The 27,692-nt window shown below is 39.3% G+C and overlaps 2 protein-coding genes across 2 annotated transcripts; one reads left to right on the plus strand and one right to left on the minus strand.

The window, feature by feature from the left end:
• Window positions 1-377: 377 nt before the first annotated feature.
• Window positions 378-8,625, minus strand: LOC124276360 (transcription initiation factor TFIID subunit 3-like). The gene is made up of 3 exons (XM_046712005.1): window positions 7,924-8,625; window positions 2,934-3,214; window positions 378-804 (listed from the first exon to the last, which is right to left on the minus strand). The coding sequence occupies exons 1-3, from the start codon at window positions 8,345-8,347 to the stop codon at window positions 520-522; spliced, it is 990 nt and encodes a 329-aa protein (XP_046567961.1). The 5' UTR covers window positions 8,348-8,625; the 3' UTR covers window positions 378-519.
• A 2,338-nt stretch (window positions 8,626-10,963) lies between these two features.
• On the plus strand, window positions 10,964-27,691 carry LOC124276361 (glucokinase regulatory protein-like). The gene is given in 21 exon segments (XM_046712006.1): window positions 10,964-11,174; window positions 11,574-11,648; window positions 11,864-11,925; window positions 12,524-12,592; window positions 12,853-12,921; window positions 13,615-13,688; window positions 14,902-14,968; window positions 16,058-16,206; window positions 16,543-16,583; window positions 17,920-17,975; window positions 18,877-18,989; window positions 19,662-19,757; window positions 20,141-20,238; window positions 20,866-20,942; window positions 21,201-21,291; window positions 21,851-21,927; window positions 22,857-22,956; window positions 22,959-23,070; window positions 24,329-24,368; window positions 25,179-25,313; window positions 26,743-27,691. Coding segments are annotated over 21 exon segments (1,776 nt in total). The 5' UTR covers window positions 10,964-11,128; the 3' UTR covers window positions 26,872-27,691.
• The last annotated feature ends 1 nt before the right edge of the window (window position 27,692 follows it).

Genomic DNA, 27,692 nt, shown 5'->3' on the forward strand with positions numbered 1-27,692 from the left:
ACAAGTAACGGTAAGTTCGTAAACTTATTATCACAGTTCCCTTAGCTTCCCCACGGAGGCGCATTCTGGCATAAACCTCTAATACTGACAGGAGAACTTGGCGCAGGTTCCAGAGGAATTATATACCCGTAATTACAGTTAAGAAGGTGAATACTGGCGTCTTTATTCCCAGTCAGAAGGCATCGTCATCATCATCATCATCATCATCATCCGCAAGGAGATTTAATAAGCCCACGAACACCCCGGGTAAAACACCCTGAATATTGACAATGCATGATCCTTGTTCAAAAAGATCGAAAAACAAGGATTTTCTTACAATAACGAAACTGTTATGTCTCCATTGTGACTTACATCCTTATTTTGCTACTTAACATAGCGACAGCCTTGACCCACATGTTATTCATTACAGTTCATGATTTTGGACTTTATATGATTGACTTTGTTTGGTAAATCATATGCACACATGATACAGGTTAAAGTTTTATTCATTTAACACCATTTGTATCTTCCTTCACGTCCCTACACAGTTTGGTCAAACGCTGGGTTATCTGCCCCTGATAAATTGTCACTCGTGTCGACCTGGGCCAACTTCCTTCTCCTAACTTCCTCCGCGTGCTTCTCTTTAGACTTTATCTTGTCTCTAATTTCCTTCATCCTCCTCTCCCTGTTGTCAATAACCTGGTCCATCTTCTGTGTCGTCTGCTCCACCTTCTCCTGCTGGTGCTTGGCAAAACTGTCTAGAGCAGCCAGGTGGTCGCTTTTGTCAATCTCCTTGATCTTCTCCAGCCGTTCCTGCTCTTTCCTCTGAAAACGGACATAGAGAAACATATTACACCATGTCGGCGGTACTTCAGTACAACACAGTGAGTGAGTGTTGTTTTATGCCAAGTCAGCATAATCCAGGGCGGCAGGTAGCTATCACACCTGGACATAACAGGGACGAGTAGTTACCGGAAGCACTACACATTGAGCAACTGCCCACATCAGGGTTAGAATTCAGCAACCAATGCTTGTCGTAAGAGGCGACTAACGGGATCGGGTGGTCAGGTTCGGTATCCCAATCGCATAGATCGATGCTCATGCTGTCGATCATTGGATTGTCTGGTGCAGACTCGATTATTTACAGACCGCCGCCATATAGCTGGAATATTGCTGAGTGCGGCGTTAAACAACGAACCAACACACCGTGTAGGCTGAACATGATACTAAGTTCAATAGTCATGGATGAAGTCTCAAACCAACAATATGTGTACTCGTTAAAATCAAGCTAAACGTATATGAACGACCGTCTTGTTAAAAACACACGTGAAGTCGGCTGGCCAACCAGTACCGATCTCATGCGCTCATAAATTTCACGTGATGTCCCAAGGGTATGGTTTATATAATGTTATTCTCATGGTGATTAAATGATTTAATCGTCACAAAATACTTCCCCGAAAACATGTATTGTAACTTAAATACTCGGATGGTTAAAATTATTCGTGTCTTCAGCCAGTAGCAGGGTGGACGGGATTTTACAAGCAGAGCGATCGTGTACACACATTGACGTTTGAGGTTGTGGTGGACCTATTCAGCTCTTACCACCCCGTACACCCCTGTAGTGGCATATTCAGTATACGTAATACAAAACCACCACCACTGTAACATCACGGTTTTTCAACTACAGAAGTGGCGTTTAAGTATATAAATATCCTCCAACAAATACTGATCTTTGATGACTACATGTCACTGATTTCAAGGGCGTATAAATATTGTTAACTGTAATTTGTTATAATATACTGTTTCCCCTTTGTATATGGTGTATCCCCTTTGAAATTATATGTAATAAAATGAAGTACATCGAAATGAAGAAGTAATAAATCTTTATCGACCTCCTGGATCAGCAGTAACTAAACTTGATGACCTATCACAAAGAGAGTCTACTATTCCCTGCATACTTCACAACTAATCTTGATTCCTCATTCATAAGTAACACGCTGGGATAGGTACCAAGTCGTAAGTCCTAGTTGCCGAGAAACGCATGTTTACAGACTCTTGAAGGCGTGTGACCTCCAGCCTTGCCATCGATTATTTGACTGATAAAGCCAAGAGTTCGCATACAACTCCAGACTACATCGATCTACCTGGCAGCGTTTAACAAGTCTGATTATTCACTGGGTGCTGTTCTCAGCTATACGGACTGTACCAGGCATCAATCATGTATAAGATTTGTTACATTACGGCAACTGGGATTATGTGCCACGCGGAAGGCGTTATTGTATTAACATATGAAGTAGTATCACAAAAACATTGTGCTAGAATTCATTTCGACATTTGGAGTTCTTTTACGAGTATAAGTCTGAATTTGAAAAAGGTTTCTTTATTTCTGTGTGGGCCTCGATTTAATATTCCTGACTTTCGAAGTCTGACTTCCGCTGTTACAAGTCAGTGTTGATACCGGTACGGGATTGTGCGTAAGAGTGAGTGAGTGAGTTTAGTTTTACGCCGCACTTAGCAATATTCCAGCTATATCGACAGGCATGGGTTACTGAAGGCTCATTCTAACCCGGACCTTCACGGGTCTTGTACGTAAGAAGTAACGTCGTTGAGGGTGGAAGAACATGTCGAGTGATGTTTTGCTTTGCAGTGAGGGACATCTCCGTCTCAGACCACGTCGACCTCTCAATGATATAGTCGGGACAGACAGACCAGTGTCAGTGTTCATATGTTCCCAAGCTGTCGGTACACGAAGGCATGCTATCCACCAGGTCAAACATTGTAACCCCCAAATCTTATAAGTTAGCCCTTGAGACCAAGTTATGGGACCTCTTCTGCCTCAGAATACCAGCTGGGGGCATTTCCTGGAAGTAAGTGTACGGGCACAAATACGTCTTTCACTAGTTAATTTTCCATCATTCAACGCTAAACGTCTACCACAAAGAAAACATACAAACCTTTCTCCTCTTTTCTGCTCTCTCGAGTTTCTCCTGAATTTCTTCCTCTGTGAGCGTCTTTTTCTTCTTCCTCCTCTTTTCAAGCTTGGCAAGCCGAGGAGGAGGTCTCGTTGCATCCTCTTTAGCAACAATTTCAAAACTCACTCCTCCTGTAGACTCTGTCTTTGTTTTAGTGATCAGGCCTTCTTCTCTCAAAGCCTGCATGATCATTGATTCTTCGAGTCGATTTTTGTCCTTAGCACTCAGTCTCTTTTGACAAGGCTTCCCAGTAACCATGAGATCTGGAAAGAGGTTTAAAATATCATATAATATTCGTATGGCTAATCGAAACTTTTTGGCTTTAAATATTTTGTGAGGTTTTAAAAGTCTGTAATTTTCTCCATATCTGTATGTTATATACGTATGGTACGTCAATAAATAACCAGCTGTATATCGTATATACGTATAGCACGAGAAGAAAATAACCAGCTGTATCGTATATAAGTACAGTACGTGAATAAATAACCAGCTGTGTCATATATACGTATAGTACGTGAATAAATAACCAGCTGTATCGTATATACGTACAGTACGTGAATAAATAACCAGCTGTATCGTATATACGTAAAGTACGTGAATAAATAACCAGCTGTATCATATATACGTATAGTACGTGAATAAATAACCAGCTGTGTCGTATATATACGTACAGTACGTGAATAAATAACCAGCTGTATCGTATATACGTACAGTACGTGAATAAATAACCAGCTGTATCGTATATACGTACAGTACGTGAATAAATAACCAGCTGTATCGTATATACGTACAGTACGTGAATAAATAACCAGCTGTATCGTATATGCGTATAGTAGGTGAATATTTTATCAACTGTATTGTATATACGTATAGTACCTGAACTTAGAAATAACCAACTGTATCGTATATACGCGTATAGTACGTGAATAAATAACTAATCAGGAGACACGAGTGGTCCAACCACCCAAGGAGCTGTAATATCGTCACTCAATAGGCGCTATAGGCGTTTCAGATTGAGGTCCAGTTCCATGGTGATGTATTGGTCTGTCGGGTATATTTATCATACGGCATCACGCGGTAAACTTCCCCGACCTACATCACGTCAGGATGTAATCCAATATCAGGCTGACATAACGCCGTGATATAACAGAACTACTGTTCAAAACAAGACGCAAGCAGCCATCAGTTTTTACTCAGAATAATGAAATCAAACCAGTGTTTTCGGCGTAATTGACGAACGCTCCAACCACATGACTAACACAACCGCCCCTAAACATGCTAACAATAATAAATATCATTATCATGACTCTCCCTTTTAAGATACGAGTGTGTTATGTAATCTACACGAATGATTGCCTTCCATGATAACCTCAGATGCATGCGTGTGAGATACGAAAACATAACACCATACAATGCAGTAACATAGCAATACCCAAACACTGTGAAAACGCGATGACAATCACAAACGTTTTTACAGAATTACATCGTCCCTACAGTTACGTCAAAACTGGATGTCAACACTGAACAAGAGCAATGTGTGGTGCATAAACAACACAAAGCAGCGTTTGAGTTTGAAGGATAATTGAGTAATTACAACGTCAGAGAGTGTTTTTATTAAGATGTAACGATTTTTACTTCCGCTAAGAACGTGGGTCGATGGCAGTCTTTTGAATCACATTTTACGCATGGTCCTGAGATCAATATCATTTCATATATTCATGAAGTTAAGTAATGATTATTGTGCTCGGTATTTCAAACTAAGTATAAATATTAAAGTTTGTTGAGTATCTCAGAATGATTTATCAAAACGCCTGCAATAATATATAATATGTGTATCATGGTAACTAAAAACATATAACGTCATAAAAACTACGTCACATGTTTCACAGCGTGTTACTGTCACTTCTCTTGTACATTGGGCAAAGATTCAACCACAAATACACTATTTTTACTTGACTTGTACAGCTAAAAGTTCTATCGTGCATGGAGCGACTCATCCCCTCAGCATCTAAGTGACTAAAGGTTTGAGCTAATGGCATTGGTCAATAGAAAACTAAAACAATTTTTTTTCTGAAACAATATGTAGATCGAAGAATACCACATAGAATATGCATGTGTAGGCAAAGAGATTGCGTACGGTAATATAACATATTCAAACCTGTCCGACCTGCAACTATTACGTCGTCAAACTGGTATACATGTATATTAGTAAGGCGAGACATCAGTGCTAGATGTGCCACGGTATCATCTGTCACGTATAGAGGGAACTTAATTAGCTTGCTTGTAGGAACCGATACGGAATAATAACACGATGCGTTGGTCTCGAATTAGCGTGATGATACCTAGTGGGATTTGCTACCGAGTTAGCGTGTCTCTTTCCCTATAATCACACCTCAGGTAGGTAAGTTCTCGTAATGGCTCGGTATGGGGTAGGCAGGTGCTTGAGTGACAGCAGACTCACGACAATGCCACTGACAACGTCTACACAACAACCACTTCGTACACCGCTCAAGTCAAGTAGGAGTTGTTAAGTGTTTCTCGGAGTTATCGTATGAGACTAGGCAATGTTGTCTTAACCTCCATTGTTGTCGGAACATAATTCATTTTTTTCTCTACATCTGTAGCATTGAGGAGTTCGGGATTCGTAGTGTTTTGGAAAAAACGATTTCTTTTTCAATTAATTCATATGACGCCACCTTACTCGATATATGAACCAATATATATTTTAGTAACTAAGTGATAAATGCTCGACATGTAGATGGTTGTTATCATTTACACATTAATCTAAATGGATACAGCAACAGAGGTTTGGGTGATTCCTGCCAAAGTCAGGCTGGTGGTCCTCGCACAGTCTCAGGGCCCCCTTACATGCATCCCAGACAATGGACATCTCTCAGCAAGCGCTTCCTAGTTGAACCCACCAAGAACCTTTCGTAGAATGTGTGGACTCCCCCAAACTGCAGTCTTCTGCATTACTCAGAGAGTCATAAGAGCTGTGTTCCTAGCAGCAAACCCCGGTACACTTGGTGAGGTACTAAACCTAAGGCTCCAAGATAAATGGGGAATCGGACATGTTGGTATTTAGGATGCAAAGTGCGACATTTCGTAGCGAAGTCAGCTTGTTTGCCATGGTTTTCTTTAATCCTGTCAATTGTATTTGTGTCAAAAGGGACTCAAAATTCAATGCTAGAAAGAAGTTTCATGAATTTATCATGGCCAGGTTTAACACATGTCAGAATTATGTTGGCTTGGATACCTCTAAGGATTTATGTGTAGACTTATTCCAGAGATTATTTATCATTATCGTGTTCCCTGGCGCTCTGTAATTATTATACATGTAATTATTATAGACTCTTGGACACCTAAGCCTATAACAACTTGTTTAATTATGAAGTTGTGAATATTTTGTGCTCTGTCGGACCTACAGGTTATGATCTGAATTTTAAGGAATGTGACGTAAATTGAAGATCACGAAGTAAAATGTGGAATCGAAATCGTAACCACGGAGAATGAGAAAAACGGACATTTCAATGTGAATAGTTCCTGCTATGTTGATGCGATTGCTTTAATCAGATACACGTTATTCCTATTTGAAACCTCTGATTTACTAATCACACCTAAGTATTCTCCAAATCTACGGTAGCATAATAAAGACTTTATATATTGGCGCTCCCAAAGAACTACTTATAATCAATACTGTTTTCGGTAAAGCAAGGGTTTAGTCAATGTAATCCGTTTCACGGTCAATTGCGAGCTATTACCGCCAACACAGCTCAATATGATTCCCGAACAGACATGTCAAGAAACCCCGGCGTTTCTTTTCAATAAGCAACTATCGAATTATACAATACTCCATAATGGTCCATTCTGAACACTAGCGTAATGCAAATCTTGATGCGATTGAAGCACTTAATGCTGGATTAATAAGTATCGCCTAATTCTCAAGGACAATAGATTAAGGTTGTGAGAGTAGTTGGAGATGACAGGGGGATAATCGTGTGCATTTGACCAGCACGGCATCATGCTTCTCTGGGGGAATATTGGGTTATTGATAATGTTTGACTGGAATATGCCGGAAAATGCAAGTGAAAAAAAACATCGGTGATATTTCTTACGCATACAATAACTTCATTGTTAATCACCATGATTGTGCATATCAACACGTCTTTTTAATCCACATACAATGTACATATGTTAAGAAAAGTAGAAATGCACACATAATCTGATTTGAAGCCCCCCAATCATTTGTTGTTTAAGGCCATACTCAGCAATATCCAAGCTATGTGACGGCCAAAAATAACTGCGCAGTACAAGGGCCTAGCTTAAAATGTGTTTTTTATTTATGAGCCAAGAAGGGCATCATCATGGCATATTGGTATTGTATCTCATCACACGTGAAAAATGTCCAATTAACGACCTTTAGGTTGATGGTTATATATTTATATGCGGATCTAGGAATTTTCAAGGGTGGGGTGGGGTGTGATCACCGTACCCCTGAACAGCATTTCTTCCCCAACCCCCCACCCCTTTTTTGAGGGGGGGGGGGGGGTGTCCGCCAATTATATTTCTCTGTTTTTGTAGGGTACATTAATGTTGCATTTAGTAATGCCGTGGTAAAATCATGGCACTATATCCATATTTCTATTACATTATACTGCAGTGTTGATTATCAGTTTTACATTATACTGCTGTGTACTGATTATCAGTACATATTCATAGGGGTTTGTTAAAGCGAAAGATAGAAATAGATCATTACATTTCAGCAGATAAACAAAAAGAAAACACTATCATAGTAAATACATTATGCTCTTGTATCATAACATTTGAATTTGCGCCACCTCTAAATAATAATCGTGTTTTGTTTAGTTGGAGAATAATTAATTATTAGAGAATGCTTAATTGTGACACAAGCATTCTTACAAATACTAATGGAAAATAACGGAATGATATTATATATATAATAATAACGAACCTAAGTCTTCCCTCTCTCCACCGAATTCGTTTTCAATCTTTTGAACTTCATTTGGATTAGAGAATTCCGTGATTACATGTGAATATTCATCACATTCTCCGAGTCCAGAGTCCGCGCTCTTCTTGGACCCGGCCGAGAATCCACGATCACCTTCCAGGGACTGGTCATCCTCGAGAGTGTCACAAGAGTTCAAAGAGTTCTGACTCTTGGCCGATCTGCTTTTCTTCTTTTTCCTTAGTTTCTTAACTTTATTTCCTTGATCATCTATGTCATATTCATACTGGTCGTCTGGATTTCCCGATTTTATTCTGTCTTTCGTCTGAGTTCCAGAATCACAAATTTCAACATCGTCCGTATTATCATGCACAACAGAAGCCGGTCCGACGGGTTGGACCCGTACCGCTTTCGATTGTTTGCAACCCATGTTCAGCTGCAAAAATGTTCAAATAAACAAAAGATCTATTTGAAACACCAGATCACAAACAGAGGAATCCAGCAGGCGTGCCTACACGATAGCGTCCGTGGTTACGGCGAATTTCACAAACCGACCAGATCGCCTATACAGCATCAGATGGTTAAAAATCCCTCGTGTGCTGTCATTCGGGCCTGTCTGTGTCCCTCACAATGTTATGCCGGCTGTGCGAACGCTCATTGGGTATACTGCTCGTGTATCTAAGTAAATAATAACAGCCGTAGCTAGGTCGGCACCATGTAGCTATAGACGCAGGCACAATATTTTGCCGAAGTTAGCCGAGTATAACATCGGCTATTTACGTCATTCATGGGAGGTAACTCCTTATCCAAGGAATGTGGCGGCCCAGCAATCGAGTGGGCGTGAATGTAAACAAAAGTAGGAACAAAACTAAAAGGTCCGGTGATTTAATGAATGGGACAAAGCCCCCAAAATAAAATATATCCCAATATTGTTAACATTCGGCATTCTGAAGTCGAGTTCTGTCTGTTGATATATTTAACTATATAGCAATCTATAGACCTCTCAAATAGAATGTATCCACTAGACTATCCGCCAGCCGACCTTTTCCCGTTATCTTTTAAACTTGAAACGTGCACTGATAACCTTTTCACACAACTGTTGTATGCATCTGTTATTTGAATGGTTACCCGATTATGTCAAAGCAATCTATTTAGTCAAAAAGAACGTTTTATTTTTTTCTGAGCAATTATATTAAATCGGACACACACTAATTCTGCGTGGTTTGAAAATTGCACAAACACTATTGGTTCGTTTTAAACACTGATATCATTCAGTTTATCTTATCTAACAGGTTACGTGAATATAGGTAAATATAGGATTTAGGTCGATATACAGTGTCATAACAATAAATCGTCACGCGTTATTCGGCAAGCCACTCCGTGATAATTAAGTATTCATGCATTCTCACACCTATAGTTAATTGCTTCACACTAAGCTCCATGTGTCCGATGCTATGGGTTATGCATGCTAATTATCAGATATGGGATCGAGGCTGTCAGATGAAAAGGAAATCATGTTATGGAAACAATTCACATTATGTACAGTGTGTGAAGCCATTTCTGGTGTCCCCGGCCCTGATATTGCTAGGAATATTGCTTAAAGTGACGTTAAACCGCTCATTCCCTCCATTCGTCTGTCACTCACTTAAACTTGACAATGCAGTTAAACAACAAACATGTATAGAGTCTTTACATCTCTTAAAAAAAACTTAGGGAAGTTTTTATTTTACGATTGAAAAAAATGGGAGATATATCGGAGTCAATCAATGTTGATGTGATAATAATGAATGTTTTGAGAGTGCATTACCACTGCACTGTCTTAGTTGTTTGTACAGTAATCGTTCTTGAAAGATGATTGGTGTATGACGTCAAATTTGCATGTGTACCATTTTCATTTTCAAAAAAAACCAACTCGACTTGAAACAAACACTAACAAGTGTGTGATGCAAGATGATTGTCAAAATTAATGGCGTACAGTGATTTATCGACCTTCTTGAAAACCGTCAAAAGCAGGAATCACAGCCCATGCACGTGTATGGGGCTACTGCGTTGTGCACATGCATCCCATGCGTTTCATAATTATTCTACTCTTATGACCATTCTAGCTTTAAGGTCACCCCATGCGTTGTGTTTAGGGGTGGTGATAAAGAGAAATGGTGGTGCGTTTATAAAGATGTCCTTCTTTGAAAAGTTTGTATAAGCTTATACTTCCTCTCAAATAGAAAGTACAGGTTCCCCTACATTTTTAAGAGTATACAAGATATATCTCTTATGTCTTATATCATTGTTATTATACCTCTTTTAAATGCCATTAGATCTATAATTTGCACCAAGTTCAGAAGTATGAAAAGATACCGAATGTCTTCGGGAATGTTTAGTAAAGAAACGTGAGAAAAAGTAACATTCAACAAAATAGAACCATATTTTACAAGAAGAAATATCTGCAGAGGACAGGGCAAAAAGTATGATGTAACCTTTACATGTACTGAGTCAATAGTAAACACTAATGTTTCAATACAAAACTCTGCATCATTTCCTACCTACAAACAGTATGTCACACAAAACAGGATATCTATACAGTAACGCATGTAGCCTTTGCAACACGCTATCAGAAACCAATGAACCCATGTTTGGGGATTGAGGCAAAGTACTAGCTCTCAAATTGAATTCAGTATCCCTTGGCTACCTATTCTAATTCAATTCAATTCAATTAAATTAATTCAATTTTTTAAAAAGATGTCTATTATTTCATTTCCAAATTCGTCACGATATGGCTGAGATATTGCCGATGTGACGTTAAATATTAACTCACTCACTCACTCATTTCCAAATAAACAGCACTTATAGTGGACGATTAGACATATTCTGTTAATTTTGGTAGTCAAGTCATTCCCGTTTTGTCTGTAAGATGGAAATATATTATGGTATTATTAGAGTTATCGTTAGATGTTTTTCTGTTTGTACAAAGTGATGTGATATGCAACATATTCATACCAATCGTATCGCAATAAGGCAGTGTAGTATCCAAGGGTAGATAACTCTAAAACACACTTGATGACGAGATTTTTATTTCAACCAGGGAGGTTACGATACAAAGTTCCCACTGTGGAAATGAATTTTCCGGTTTGCCGGTGTTATCAGCTAGATAACAAAAAGTGTGTCAGCTGGACGGGCGACAGTTCAGATCACCTGCCTTGGCGAGCTGTACTAGATGTTCGTGGGGAGAATACCAGGAAATAGCATAACGCCCATTAACGGTGAATAGTCTTATACGTACATGATATGTTCACTCCAGATATCATTGACTTTGGTAGATTGCCGCATGTGTCAGTATGTATATAAGTGTACACATGCAAGTAACGTGCTTAGAGCAACTACACAAACTAATTAATCATTCAGCACGTAGGATAAACCAGCTGTCATCCACAGTATATTTAGACAGTATATCCAGACCTTGTCACTAATATGTCAGTGTAGTTAGATTGCATAATTGTATAATTGCAGATCAAGATATGGCTTTCTAGCTATAGGATATTTAAATGTTATTCCATGGCTAATGCAACAGTGTTTCAGCTATTGACATACACTATAACCCTTGTATATTGTTAACTATATCCCACCACATCATTAATACAATGTTTCCATGCACTGTGAAGGGATGTCAGCTGAACAGCCAGTCACAGAGCGGGTTAACCCACTGTCTGTCAACATTGACGTCTCAACACCTCAAGGCTTGTATACTTTTCTTTTCGAATTTTGTTTTTCATTATTATATTGTTTCTTCTAATTAATTTCTCCTTCAGTTTTCAATATTTATGGATGAAATATTTGTATTTGTTATTATGATTGATCATATTTAGCACATGGTTAAAATATCTTGTTTTCCCTGATATTTCCTTTGATTTTCTGATTTTGTTCTCATGATTGAATTTGTGTTCTTTTATAGATATAATTTCAATCCTGCAAACATGTGACGAGGAAATCTTTTCTGGATGGCAGAATTACCCAGTAAGATAAATTTAATTCATATCAGATATTATCAATTCTTTTACGTAAACTATGTCAGGTATATGACTGAACAATGTGAAAAAGAACTGACACAACCAATCACCGATTAACCTGCTTACTAATCTGCTTTTGACTGATCCACCATCTCACTGATCCACCCAATCATTCATCCACCCAATCATCCACCATCTCACTGATCCACCAAATCATCCACCATCTCACTGATCCACCCACCTTTCTCACTGATCCACCCAATCATCTCACCATCATTCACTTGATCCACCCAATCATCCACCATCTCACTGATCCACCCAATCATCCACCTTCACACTGATCCACCCTTTCATTGATTCACCCAATCATCCACCATCTCACTGATCCACCCAATGACCCACCTTCACACTGATCCACCCAATCATCCACCTTCACACTGATCCACCCAATCATCCACCTTCACACTGATCCACCATCTCACTGATCCACCCACTCATCCACTTTCTTGCTGATCCACCTTCACACTGATCTACACACCCACCCACACAATGATCCAGCTGATCCTCACTCCAACCTGTAGTATGATGTTATTGACATATTTCAGGGGATGTTTGATGCCAAGATCCTGGAAACACTCACTGCCATAGCAACCAAGGCTGTTGAAATCATGAAGGTAACAGTCAACAATATATTGGCTGACTTGTAAGGCTGAATATCTAAGGTGAAAATGTAGACAGTGATCTATACAGTGTAGCTTTAATCTGATAAATTTCATGAATGAAACATGTTTAAGTCAGTGTGAAACTCTGTAAGATGTTACTTTTCTTAAATAATGTCAATTGTATTTGGTTCAGATTTTACCTGACCATGCAGTGAATGAGTCATGTTTTGTGAAATAATGATTTAACAGTATATTCATTGTCTGTGTTGAAGCTTGGAAGCCGAGGTGCCATTGTCTTCAGTGGGTGTGGGACGTCTGGAAGACTAGGTTTTATAACCGCTGTAAGAGCAATATTACTCTGAGGTATTTCAATGTACCAGCATTTGGGGATTGCATCACAGTTATAGAAGTCTTCAATATGAACTACTTGGGGTTTTAACCCATTGAACACATCTTCTCATGGTACAATCAGGATACCCGCTGATCAAGGTGCATTGGAATAATGAAGAATATGACTTTATGGATAACAGTTTCTTGTTCATCGCAACTTCTAGAATTATACAGTTTGCATTAGAAGTGATCTGTTTCATGTAAAATACACCGCCATATAGCTAGAATATTGCTGAGTGCGGCGTAAAACTAAACTCACTCATGTAAATGAAGAAAATGACCATTTTCAGAAACAGAAGAAATTCACGGTCAGAATCCATGGTAACCTTTTTGCAGAAATCCTGTAATTTGATGCTGTTATATTTATATATTTACAGAAACAAATCCCTTTAGAGGTAGACCCGTGCAATTCTTCTTTCCCTCCCACTGTAAGGGGAAAGGGCTCTGAAGAGATAATTGCTTATGTGTATGAAGTTATGACAATTCTATGTTGTCAACTGTTTTAAGAAGATTTTAAAAGTTTATTTCATTTTCCTTGTTGTTCATGCGAGTGAGTAGACAATACTTGGCACATAATGGCAGTTTCATGTGTCCTGCAACACTGCCATGTTTGTATAAGTAATTGTGCTGTCCTTTCTGTTCAGAGAACATTCAATATGAAGCTGAAGAGTGCCGGCAGGGAGCCATGTTGTCACTACATCATGGCAGGGGGAGACAGGTAGGTAATTGTGCACTTAATAGAACCCACGAATCCGTTGGTATATGACCAGATGGTGGCCACATGAATACGTGCAAACACCTAGTTGCGGGTACAGCAGCGCAGTAAACTTGGACAAAGTACTGTGACTATGTGTCCCAGTCCACCCAGCTGTGAATGGGTACCTCGTAAGGATAAGAAAGCCGCAATAACTCGGTGCGCCTAGTGGCTGCAAGAATTGTATGCTCCCCAGGGAGTTGAGATTGATAATACAATGTGCCATTGAGATTGACATCAATGATCGAGGGAAAAAATACCAGCGCCTTGAGTATGTACTAGTTGCATGGATATGTGTGCTATATAAATATCCAATAATAATAACATAATAATAATAAATAACTGACGAGTTTGGGGTCAGGCACACTGACTTGGTAGATTGATGTTCATGTCAATGACTTGACTGTCTGGTCGAAACCCAAATATTTACAGACCGACATTGTACAGCTGGACATTTCTGAGTGTGGTGTAAACAAGAAGCTGATAACAAAAATATCATAAAATTAATCACTGGATTGTGTGGTCCAGACTAAATTATTTTCAATCCAGTGTCATATTGCTGAAAAATTACTGAGTGGGTGTTAAACAACAAACAAACCTTTACCTTCCTACTGTTGCAGTTTCCTAGCTTTATCGGGCGGTTGGGTAGCCTAGTAGTTAAAGCGTTGGCTCAAATCCGCCCGAAGACCGGGTTGAATGCCCACATGGGTACAATGTGTGAAGCCCATTTCTGGTGTCCCCACTGTGATGTTGCTGGAATATTGCTAAAAGCTCCATAAAACCAAAACTCAGTCAGTCAGTCCTAGTTTTATTAAATATCATCCCGAACACCCCTACCATGTCCAGAGTTTGGCAGATTATGTCAGTACCTGTATTGAAAGGAGCTTTGATAATCATGGGATAAAATGTTATGATTATGACATGAATACGGTGAAGGTGATAAAGAGGGTGAAGTATTGGCCATATATCACTGTAGGTGTTTGTTACCACTATATTTTTCATATGTGGTTATTTTAACTTAACATTGTCATTTTGCCTTTCTACCATAACTTAAAATATAAATAAATCACGAGACAAGTGAAAAGATCCAATCAACTGTAGCATATCAGTGTGAGTCTTACCATGTGACAATCACACTGCCTACGTCAGATGTTGGTACTGACAATGACTGTTTCAGAGCTCTGTTCACGTCCCAGGAAGCTGTAGAGGACGACCCTCCATGTGGTATGGAGGTACTAAACAAAGTAAGCAGTAGTCCTTTTTTGTAACTAATGGATCCAAAAAAAACAATATCATTTGTTTGCAATGTCATCCAATACCTGAACTGTTTGAAAAGTCTGTTTAGCTCCCCAGATTGAAAGCCAAATGAGCTTGTGCCATGGCCTGGTGTCAGTTGTCAAGGCAGGGTCGTAAGCAACTTTGGCTCGGCCACCGGTGATCGGAAAAAGAAAGCCACAGGAAAAATAGTCCTCGGATAAAAAGTCACAATTTGGCTAGGAAAAAAGTCACAGGAAAAATGTCACAATTACTGTTTAGTAACTGTTTAATATGTTAATTTTGACATAAATCACAGGATCAAAGACATAATCATAAATCACAGTTCCTCACAGAGGATCAATCATGAATCACAGTTACTAATCACAGTTCCTCATACACGATCAATCAAAATTCTTTGTTAAATCGAATGTTCCACCCAACCCAATACACAAGTTCTGAAGATGTCGCTGCAGTCTGATGTATTTGGTCTTTACCTTCTTCTTGGGGGATTGCTTACAGCGTCTTGAGCAATCATGGTTGTCACTGTGCTCCATGGCACTATTTTGTATCAATTTCATGAGTGACATGACACTTTGCTGTGTCAATACAGAGGAAAGAAATTAATCCTTAGACCACTGTTGGTTCCACTGACCACCAGTATCCTTTAAATCCCCAAAATGAATCAGTAAATCTTTTGAAAATGGAAGGAGAGGGCGGATAAAGCTTTTTTAGGTGAGGGGTACACAGTTCGTTTTCAACCATTTTCATGAGAGTTTCAACGGTCATTTAATAAACTTTCAGCACACCCCTGCACCCCTCTTGATCCGCCTATGATGGCCATACTGTTGTTATGGTAACCAATATCTCCATTATCTCAGTGGAAAACAGCTACTCTTCAGCATGAAGGGGCATGTAGACAGCAGCTGGATGATATTCGTGTTAAGACATCTTATTATTAAAATGCTTCATAGAAATGATGTCAGATATCTTTTCCACACTGATTTATGAAAATGAACTAAAAAGAAAAATCTGCAAGGATTATTTGTTTATATATCAAGGTGTAATTTTTCTTTCAGGTATGCAAAGATAAGGAAAGGGTATTATTTATAGGAATAACATGTGGGTTATCAGCTCCATTTGTGGCCGGACAGCTTCACTTGTGTATGGAGCAGCCTGGTAAATACATACCTGTGTTGCTGGGATTTAACCCCATCTGTCTAGCCAGGTTAGTGTAACAGACATATATGTACCTGTATTGCATTACCGTATATTTAACCCCACCTGTCTAACCAGGTACATGTAATAGACAAATACATACCTGTGTTGCTTTATATTTAACCCCACCTGTCCAGCCAGGTAAGTGTAACAGACAATACATACCTCTGTAGGTTTTATATTTAACCTCACCTGCCTTTTTTACTTTTACCTACCCAAACTTACAAATACGCAAAAATGGTCTAATCAACAATTATGCCATATTATCTATTATCATGGAATATAAATTGAGATAATGAAGTTTGACTGGACAAGATCTCTATTGTTTCATTTCCTTTCATTCCAGGAATCTTCCTATTGAAAAGTGGGACAAAACCTTTCAGCAAGGTATCACTTAAAATGTATTTTTCTAAATCTCATTGAAACTAACAAATTATAAATAAGACACCTGGGTCCCGATCTACAAACCATCCTTAACGTTTCGACATGTAAGACTAGTTTATCACAGATTTACGAATGTCATAGTGTTATGCGTTTTTGGATCGTGACCCTGTACTACTTTTTAACTTGTGTTGATAGTGTAGTGTCTGTGAACTACTACTCCTGTGTATCAGTCTGTAGTGGGTGCTGTGTCACCATGCCCTGACTATATGTGCCCATGCTCATGCTGTCAACCACTGGTTTACCTGGCCCAGTTTCGATTATTTCAGGAGCGGTGGAGTAGCCTAGTGGTTAAAGCATTCTCTTGTCATGCCGAAAACCCGGGTTTGAAAATGTGTTAAGCCCATTTCTGGTGTCCCCTGTCATGATTTGTCTGGAATATTGTTAAAAAGCAGCGTAAAACTAAGCTCACTCACTCTATTATTTCAAGGATATTGTGATGTAACTCGAATATCGCTGAATGTTTGTTAGGTGAAGGATTGTTCATGTCTCTTGAATACATGAGTGAGTATGGTTTTATACTTCTTTTAGCAATATTCCAGCAACATCATGGCAGGGTACTCAGAAATTGGCTTCACACATTCTAAACATGTGCAAGCATCAAACTTGGGTCTTCTGGGTGACGAGCTAACACTTGAACCACTAGGCTACCCCACTACCCCTTGAATACAGACCCATGAAGATCCGGGGTAGAATAGGTCTTCAGCAACCCATGCTTGCTGTAAAAGGCGACTATGCTTGTCGTAAGAGGCGACTAAAGGCATCAGGTGGTCAGGCTCGCTGACTTGGTTGACACATGTCATCGGTTCCCAACTGTGCAGATCGATGCACATGCTGTTGATCACTGGATTGTCTGGTCCAGACTTGATTATTTACAGGCTGCCGCAATATAGCTGGAATATTGCAGAGTGCGGCGTAAAACTAAACTAACTCACTCACTCACGCACTTGAATACTTGAATTCTGATGAAGAGCGTGCAACACTTGTCATGTTTCAATTGTCATGATTCATTTGTCAAGTTTATGTTGTCCTGTTTAAGTTGCCGAGTTGATGTTGTCATGTTTATGATATCATGCTTCAGTTGTCGAGTTTCAGTTATTTTTCAGCTGTCGAGTTTATGTTGTCGTGGGTCGATTGTGATGTTTTTATGATGTCATGCTTTAGTTGTCGAGTTGATGTTTTTATGATGTCATGCTTTAGTTGTCGAGTTATGTTGTCATGCCTCCGTTGTCATGTTCAGTTGTCATGTTTCAACTGTGTTGTCTATGTTGTCATGTTTCAGTTATCCAGAGATTGGAAACACATCCAAATGGATACATCTTAAACCCAGTTGTCGGGGTAAGAGTGCCACTTTTAGTAATAATCCAGAAATGGGCTTCACAGATTATACTCATGTGGTGAATCGAACCCAAATCTTCAGCATGACAAATAAACACTTTAACCAACCCTGTTGGGGTGAGAATGAAACTCTTATCCAAACACAATAACTGGAACTTGTTCATTTTCGTCATAATCGAATTTTGTTAAATTGTTTTATAATCACATATGTTACAAATAATTTTTAAAATAGATTTTCATTGTTGAAATCCAAGTGTAAATGCTGTGACCCTAAATGGGAGTGAAGAACATATGTGCTTTAAAGATGCCTCATGCACAAACATTGTTTTCTTAGTAACCTCCATCCTCGATAATCTCCAGGGTATACGTTCCGATAAATCTCCACTATACCCTGGATGCATCTACGGCTTGGCCCCATGATTTTATTACCTCCCTTGGCTGGCTTTTTATCCAAACAGGTGTCTACGCTGGGAAGCTGAGCGTACCAATCACAACTCACTTTCGCTTCTTTTATCTAACAGATTAAAGTTGGCAACATAATTGTTGCCAAGGTACTCTGAGAGAGGTAGAAAGAGTTCTTGCATATATTTTTAAGGTTTCAGACGTGTTAATTTGTCTGTATGATTTCCCCCAAAATCTGAGTCGCACTGCGAATAGACCTCGCGGCTGTGACCGCTATCTTTGTTGACACTGGCAAGCTTGGTTGTAATGGCAGCTTAGCTGATTGGCTACTGTGAGAATGCGGAGCGAGCAAAGGGAGGTAATAACATTATCGGGTCGAGCCATAGATGCATCCAGGGTACTAGTGGAGAGTTATTGTAACGTATTCCCTGAAGATTATGGAGGATGAGTAAACTCATGTCAGTGTCGTTTTTAGTACATGAAATGTGTTTGTGTCTAGCCTGAGCAAATCACTGGCTCCAGTCGCATGAAGTCTGGCAGTGCCACGAAGATCCTGCTGGAGGCTGTTCTAGTTGCCGCATACCTGAAGACATGTAAAGACAAGGATGTCAGGTGCACCATCAGAACTACATGTATTTTATTTTGGCCTCTTGAAATGACTGTGTTAGACATATCTGAAGAAATTTAGTCAGCACCATACTCATGTTAAACGGTTCACCAAATGATAATTGTTCCCAAACCATTGACTATTGACAAGATGGTTGTCAACCAAACTCATTCTGAAAACATAGAAAAAATCATAGCAATAGCACATGCTTGTAGACTTGTTACTGGTTGAGTTTGAGCAGCATCACCTTTAAAGATTACAATCCTTTGGCAGATTCTCCTCAGTCTGTTATACATGTCACAGTGACTTGTAATGTAAAAAAGGGTATATATTGTCCCTACATACAGCTGTGGATCAAGGAGGAACAAGAGATTAGTGAAGAGATTCCAAATTGTTTTCTTGAGATTTTTCTATTTTATAACTATTTATTGGATGACAAATGGACTCTGTAATCGAACCCATGTCTCTGCCTAGAAGGTGAACATAGAGGCTTGTGTCAAGCTCAGACAGTATCCATATTTTGTTCAGGTAAAATCAACTGCAAGGTTGATAAATATAAAAGAACTTCACAAATGAACAACTTGTGTTTGTAATGACTCGAGTTATATACTTGCTAGGACTGCCAGTTGATTTGTCTGCCATTGAGAGTGAGGCATGTTTTCTATCTGTACACCCAGAGTACAAGACTTGCTGAAAGGTTACCACATGGTGTGTGACTCCGTGTATTCCAGGCAGGCTGAGATTGCTAACATCGTGGAACTTGCGGGGAAAAGGTACAACTGGATTAACTATGCCATATTGTATGTACACGTGTTACCACATGGGTACAATGTGTGAAACCCATTTCTGGTGTCCCCGCCCGTGATATAGTGGAGTATGGTTTTACCGCGTAAAACCTTTCAGCAATGTTCCAGCAATATCACAACAGGGGACATCAGAAATGGGCTTCACACATTGTACCCACATGGGGAATCGAACCTGGGCGTTCAGCATGATGAGAGAACGCTTTAACCACTAGGCTACCCCACCATCCTGTTTCCCTGTATATCTTGCATAAAGAATATGTGATGTTTGATTAAGGGGGTCATATATGTGATTTGGGTGATGAAAAATTATTTACATGTAACGTTTTTATTGTGGTGTTTCCATTGTCCAGTCTGAAGGCAGGGGGCCACATCTACTACATAGCCCAGGATAGTCTCGGGATCATGGGAATGATTGATGCCTCAGAGTGTCCACCTACTTATGGAGCAAGTGGGTAGCATCTCTCAGATAGTCTGGAGTAGGGTGATGTTGTACAAAAGAACCTTAGCGCAGTTGTAAGTCTTTATTAGGGTACACCCGTGAAGATCCTGTTTAGAATTGATCTTCAGTAACTCACTGGTCAGGCTCACTGACTTGGTTGACACATGTCATCGGTTCCCAATTGCTTAAATAGATGTTCATGCTGTTGATCACTGGATTGTCTGGTTCAGACTCCATTATTTACAGCCCACCACCATATAGCTGGAATATTGCTGAGTGCGGCATAAAACTAAACTCACTCACTCACTGTATTAGGGTAAGGAGTTACAATGAACTTAACGCTAAGATTGCTTGTACAACAGCACCCAAAGATCCTGATCTTTAAATTATAAGCTGACCATATCAAATTGAACTGAAGAATATAGAAATATAAAATGACAATGCCAGAGAATATCGGGTGATAAATTGACAAAACAGATACCATCGGGCACTTTTTTCCCCTTGAAAATAGTTTCAAGTAGTAAGAAATAATAATACCATGTAACTGAGAACTAGCCTTTTCCTTTTGGAAATTTACAGTTTAGAGTTTAAAAACTCAGTCCAATATTAAATTATCTTTTTACTTTACTATTACAGCTTTGGATGATATAAGAGGCTTTGTTGCGACTGGATTTGATTTTCTCAGGAATAATGATGGAGATATTTCGGACCAGGTATGTTGAATATCAGCTTGGTTTCACCTCACTGAAAATATGTATATGTATCAAATTTTGCCATAAATAATGTAAGTTCAAATTAGTTGAAGATCTAAGTAGAAGGTGTAGAGTTTTCATAATTGCAAATAGAAAAGAATAACTTCATGAACTTTGCCAACTACATGTATGTGTAAGAATCAAGTTCGGACTGGCTGTAAAATTAATAGATAAACTTTTTGATGGATAAATCTTGGTATTGGTTTGGTTGCTGTACAGGGCAAGCATTTCCGAATCTCACTGGCTAACTTCCAAGAAGAGGTAACGCCTACATTGTCCAGTGATGATCTTGTGGTGGTGCTTCTACAAGGTAGACATTATCAAACAGTACAAGCTGTTGATCATGTTATATGTCCTGTGTTAATTAATTAATCTTTGTATTCTTTGTTCAAATCAGAACATGTATGTCATTGACCCCAGCATTGCAATATATGCACTGTTAATTGGTGCAATGGATGCCTTTAGCTTTTTTTAAATGTTCCTACCTCTCCATGAAAAGAATTTGGACATGGTCACAAACGACTCAAAACTTCATATCAGAGTCATAACACTCAAACTAATATAGGTTTCAATGAAACTGTTCACATGCAATGATCACATACCCAGCTTTTGCTTTTTGTAATTTTGTATTAAGTTATATTTAAATTCATGTGTTTCCAAGGAGACAATTTGGACTTAATCCTGTTTCAATTGTTTCTTGCCAAACTACAGTTATTGAATAGTTCTACATGAAGCCATTATCTTTCCAGGATGTAATTTGTTATTATTCTTTTTCTGATTTGCAAACACATCTATAATAACAAATCAAATAAATGTATATAGAACAGAAAGCGGTGAGTAAACACACGATTCCATGTTCTTCTATCCAGACACATCCAGTCTTCCATGTGTGGAAGGCCTGTCATGCAGGAGAGCGTGCGTCATCATAGGCAGTGAGCACACCCAGGTAGGTGGTAGATTTCTTTCTACCCCCAGGGATGGGGCAGTATCATGGCGGGGGACACCAGAAATGGCTTCAGACATTGTAACCATGTGGGGAATCGAACCCTGATCTTCTGCGTGTTATGAGGTGTGAAATGAAAACTAGCATATAATGAACATGTTCTAAGCCATAACGTCAATTGTATTGTATTGTTAAATGTATGTACTTGCAAGAGTATGCCATACATTTTGACTCTGTTTTGAAGACAGTGAACACCCTGTCATATAACTGTACCAGTATTGGTTCTATTCATCTTATGCCTATAAATGATATGTAGCATTCTGCTTGTGGATACTTATATGAGGTATTTTTGCTTGTGCGATACTTATATGAGGTATTTTTGCTTGTGCTACACTCATGTAATAATCTGTGAGTATACCCCACCAGGGCCTGATACCAACTTTGATACTGGTCAATCAACATAAGTAAAGGGAGCATTTCTTTGAGATTTCTCACTCAGTACTGCAAATTTTAAGATTATAATTTTCTTTGAGTGGCATTTTGCAAGTTGGGAAATACAATATTGACAAACTTTATAGATAACAACTTTTATTTGTGAGTACGACATTTTCGATACAGATATATGTACCATTCTCAAGCAGGAATGTGAATCTGTATCGAAATGCCTCACTCACAAAATAAAAAGAAGTTGTTATTGGTCTGAAGACATTGTCACAGGAAAGTTGAGCCCACAAATAGACTATGCACAAATGGATGGAACTCCAATTTCTTACTACCCAGGCTGATATCAAACTTTGCCCATTTAAATTGTATTTACCCATTGTATCACCATAACAGAGGTGTTAATACAGGTGTGGATTATATATCCTGTCACTGACTGTCATATAAGTTTGTATGTAAAGATTTTTATTATAATACATTGTGGGTTTTAGGTAGATCCGGTGAAACTTGAACGGTTTGCCGCTGTAGTACAGGTGTCTCTGCCCAGTACATCCCTGGCCGGAGTTGTGGGGAGACTGTCGTGACTGAGTTCTGGCAGCTGTACCGAGAGATGGCTGTCAAGTGGGTGTTGAATGCCGTCACCACCGGAGGACATATCCTCAAGGGCAAGGTGTTCCAGAACAGTATGGTGGACGTGAAAGTCAGGTAACTTAGACTTACCGTTAGTAAAATCGTTATTACCATTGCAATTGTTATGGTTCAGGGGTGGGAATAACTTTAAAATTGCTAGTGTACTCCGGTACGGTGGCATATGTAAAATCACTTGCCCTGATAATTTTTCCACTATACCGTCCGTTTTCTTGTTGATTTTGTAAATAAACAACATGATTAATATTGGAAAGTCAACTGGACTCCGGTACAGTGTGATATACAAATTTGCTTACCCGACAGAAAAAAACACTGGACTCGGACATCAGGCAATGGGTTATTTCCACCCCTGTTAGAGCTTGGAATATTCTATAGGCGATCAGTTTATTTACCAGTATACATCTTCAAGATGATATCTCATTTACCACAAAAATTTCAAGATGCCAGTGCTGTCTTTTAATACATGTTATTGTTATAGGGGACAAAAATGTAAAGGAACAAATCTTGAGTAGTAAAAGGTTCTTCAGACATATAGCTGGTGTTCTTGATAGGCAGTTACAAGTTGGACGAATGGGAATATATGACATCTTTTATGGATAACTGTATAAAGTTGTTATCCATAAAACGTGTCATGTCATCATCATCATTGTCATCATCATCATCATCATCGTCGTCGTCATCATCATCATCATCATCATCATCATCATCATCATCATCATTTGTTGTTTCATAGTTAAGCGATGTAAGTGAAATCTGCCCTTTTTAACCAACTTGTAGAATAAATGACAACTGATCCGATAAAGAAACATCAAGGAGAGACATTTGAGACAATATTCATCATCATCACCATCATCGTCATCATCATCATCATCATTTGTTGTTTCATAGTTAAGCGATGTAAGTGAAATCTGCTCTTTTTAACCAACTTGTAGAATAAATGACAACTGATCCGATAAAGAAACATCAAGGAGAGACATTTGAGACAATATTGAAAACAAATGTGTTTAATTTTCATGGGTCCCAATACAAACAAAATATAAACAAGAAAATGCCAGGCATCAACACGGTGCCACAACATAGAACATGATATGGACTCTCAGTTTTCACATTTCCATATTTGCAGATTAGGTTTGGTGGCTGAGTGTGTGTTTGAGTCCTGGATCAGAATCCACCAACCAAAGTACTGCTATCTGTGATTAACCAAGAAAGCATAATCCCAAATATAAATTCATTTGATAAAATATTAAGTAAAAATTAGTTCAGATGTCCTGACAAAATACACATGAGCTTAAAGTACAACTGGATTATGTTTCAGTAACAACAAGCTGTTTTACCGAGCTGTTGGCATCATCCAGGTGAGCTATGTCATTTAGAGCTTTAACAAGGATACAAGTGATGCCCTTACAAGTGATGCTCTTTATTCAAATAACTTTAAAATACATATATGTATCATTTATTCACTAAATTGATAGTTTAAAGTTTCTGATTGTTTGCTTGTTTCTGTACTTTGTAAGTTTTTTGTTCCATATCACAAGAACATGCCACTCAAACAAATTACTGTAGTTTATCCTTTAGTGATAAGGGACAGTGGGGTGGCCTAGTGGTTATAGCATCCGCTCTCGTCATGCCGAAGATCTCGGGGTCGATATGTGAAGCCCATTTCTGGTGTCCCCTGCCATGATATTGCTTGAATATTGCTGAAATGGGTTTAAGATCATACTCACTCACTCACTCTTTAGTGATAGGCTATTTTGAATTAACAATTGACCATTTCTCAACAATCCTTTCCACAACTGGCCTCACTTCAGGTTCTGTGCTATGTACAAATTATTTGTATGAAAAGATTAACATCTGGAACATCAAAGGACACTGCTGGTGAGAAGAAAATGTTGCATGCTGACAGTATATCTCTCTGTTTGCTTAGGGGAAGTTCTGTGTGGTTTGTTGTTTAACACACTCAGCAATATTCCAGCTGTATGGCAGAGATCTGTAAATAGTCAAGTCTGGACCAGACAATCCAGGAGAAGTTGTGAATATTTGGATCATATTAGACTGATAATACTTCGACAACCAAGACTTGAAGATTAATTTTTGTTATTCAGTTGAAGATGTTGTGACAAATGCTGTGCAGCCTCATATTTATATGCAGATTTGGCTTGTTTCAGCGTTACTCCAAGTTGAGTCAGCGTGATGCCCAGGACTACCTCCTTCGTTCCATCTATAACACAGACAGTGTGACGGCACAGACACAAACAGCTGCTGTGGCAGAACATATCCAGACAGCCACACCACAACACAGGGTGAGCTGACCAGAAATACATGTTCTGTAAGTGAGAGACGAGAGAGAGACGTAGGTTTTACACCACTTTTAGCCATATTCCAGCAATATCATGGCAGTAGACTCCAGATTTTGCTTTACATATCGTACTCATGTGGGAATCACCTGGATTTTCGGTGTGACAAGTGAACACTTTAACCACTAGCCTAAAGACACATTCAACTTATACCGATTGTTTGTGTATCCCGTGAAGATCGAGGGTAGAATAGGTCTTCAGCAACCCATTCTTGTCATAAAAGGCTGACTATGCTTGTCATAAAAAGTGACTAACAGGATCGGGTGGTCAGGCTCGCTGACTTGGTTGACACATGTCATCAGTTCCCAATTGCGCAGATCGATGCTCATGCTGTTGATCACTGGATTGTCTGGTCCAGACTATTATTTACAGACCACCGCCATATAGCTGGAATATTGCTGAGTCGCGTGAAAACTAAACTCACTCACTCACTCACACTCCCATAGAAAAGTGATATCCCGTATATGCAATAATATGTGGTCTGGATGCTGAGTTCATGGTTTTACACCGCTTTTAGCAATATTCCAGCAATATCACGGCGGGGGACACCAGAAATTGGCTTTACACATTGTATGCATGTGGGGAATCAAACCCGGGTGACGAGTGGATGCTTTAACCATTAGACTACCCCCACTGCCCGCAACTGACAGTGAGGAGAGTGTAGGGAGTGTTCATTAGAATCATTAACCAACAACAAGCTGAACATATGTATCAGAGTTGAAACAGTAGTAGGCAAACTGTTCAAACTTCGATGAAACAAAAACATTCTTGATGTTAGGTACAATGCCTAACAGTGAAGATCCGGGTTAGAATATTGATCTTCAGTAACCCATGCTTGTCATAAGAGGCGACTAATGGGATCGGGTGGTCAGGCTCGCTGACTTGGTTGACACATGTCATCATTTCCCAATTGCGTAGATCGATGCTCATGCTGTTGGTCACTAGATTGTCTGGTCCTGACTCCATTATTTACAGACAGCCGCCATATAGCTGGAATATTGCTGAGTGCGGCGTAAGACTAAACTCACTCACTCACTCAATGCAGAGTTATACCCTATCTATGCTTCTCTGTTAAAAAAGAAACCTGTAATACACCCAACAAAATTTTGACTGTGATTTCAATTTGAATAGGGGAGCGCATAGAGACTACTTGCTTACTAGAAGTCACAGCGTTTCAGTTAGGAGGCAGGGTGGTGGGGTAGCCTAGTGGTTAAAACATTCGCTCGTCACGCCAAGCCCACATGGGTACAAAGTGTGAAGCCCATTTCTGGTGTCCCTGACGTGATATTGCTGGAATATTGCTAAAAGCGGCGTAAAACTCAACTCACTCACTCAGTTAGGAGGCAGCATGATGGATGTATTTTCCTGGCTTCAGGTCGTCCCAACTGCCCTGATAGCTGCCCTGTGCCACTGCTCCATCACACAAGCCCGGGAAAAACTGGATGCACAGCCCATCATCCGTAGCATCATCCAGTCCTCGCTAGAGAAGAAAAGGGTTGAGTAACCATGGAAATCAGTTTTAAGATGTCTGCTACCTCATGTACCTCCTTTAAGTGAATTACAGACATTCAGGGAAATGGAATAATATGGGCATTATATTTCACTAATCATGGGTCAGTTTATCACTTGTCAGAAGGTCAAAATATGCCTGCTGATTAGAAACCACAGACCAAACCTTTTGTAATATTGGTGCTAGTCAGGGCTTGTTTTCAGTGTGGTGTATATATATACTCATGGAAACAAATAAGGGAACACATGAAAGTACAAGTGTTCCTTTATTCATTCCCAGAATTTCACCCACAGTGCAATACATACCTTGTTAAGAAACCTGGAAATATGTTCATGTGTTACCTTATTTGTTTCCATGAGTATATATACATCGTCAGTACTACATGGGTTTGTAGATGCTAAGTCCTTTCATCACTGGTGAATACATATGACACATTGTAGTATATTATTGACAGAGTCCTGTTTACAGTCAGGAGGACTCATGGAGCCCTTTACCTTGCTGGAAGTATATGTGAACCCTCTATAGAAATGTGTAGAGACCGCATGGCTATGGCAAATGTCACTGAAGGATATTGCTTATGTGATCTGGGTTCCCTGGGCCCTTCACCATGGAACCAACTCATGGTTGGATTGTTTAGTTAAAAATAGTGACCACAACACGATCTGTAATAAAAGTTATATTTGGGATTACTCTCTCAGTAAAGCACAGATTGTTGTACTTACGTTGAGTACCCATCCAGGATTTGAACCCACACCATCAGAGTCAGGCGCCCAATCACCAGCAGACAAAGTCAGCCGCCTAACCCACTGAGCCAC

This window comes from Haliotis rubra, unplaced genomic scaffold (assembly GCF_003918875.1).
Source record: "Haliotis rubra isolate DU_JTF1 unplaced genomic scaffold, ASM391887v1 Scf208, whole genome shotgun sequence".
Classification (NCBI taxonomy): Eukaryota; Metazoa; Mollusca; class Gastropoda; order Lepetellida; family Haliotidae; genus Haliotis; species Haliotis rubra.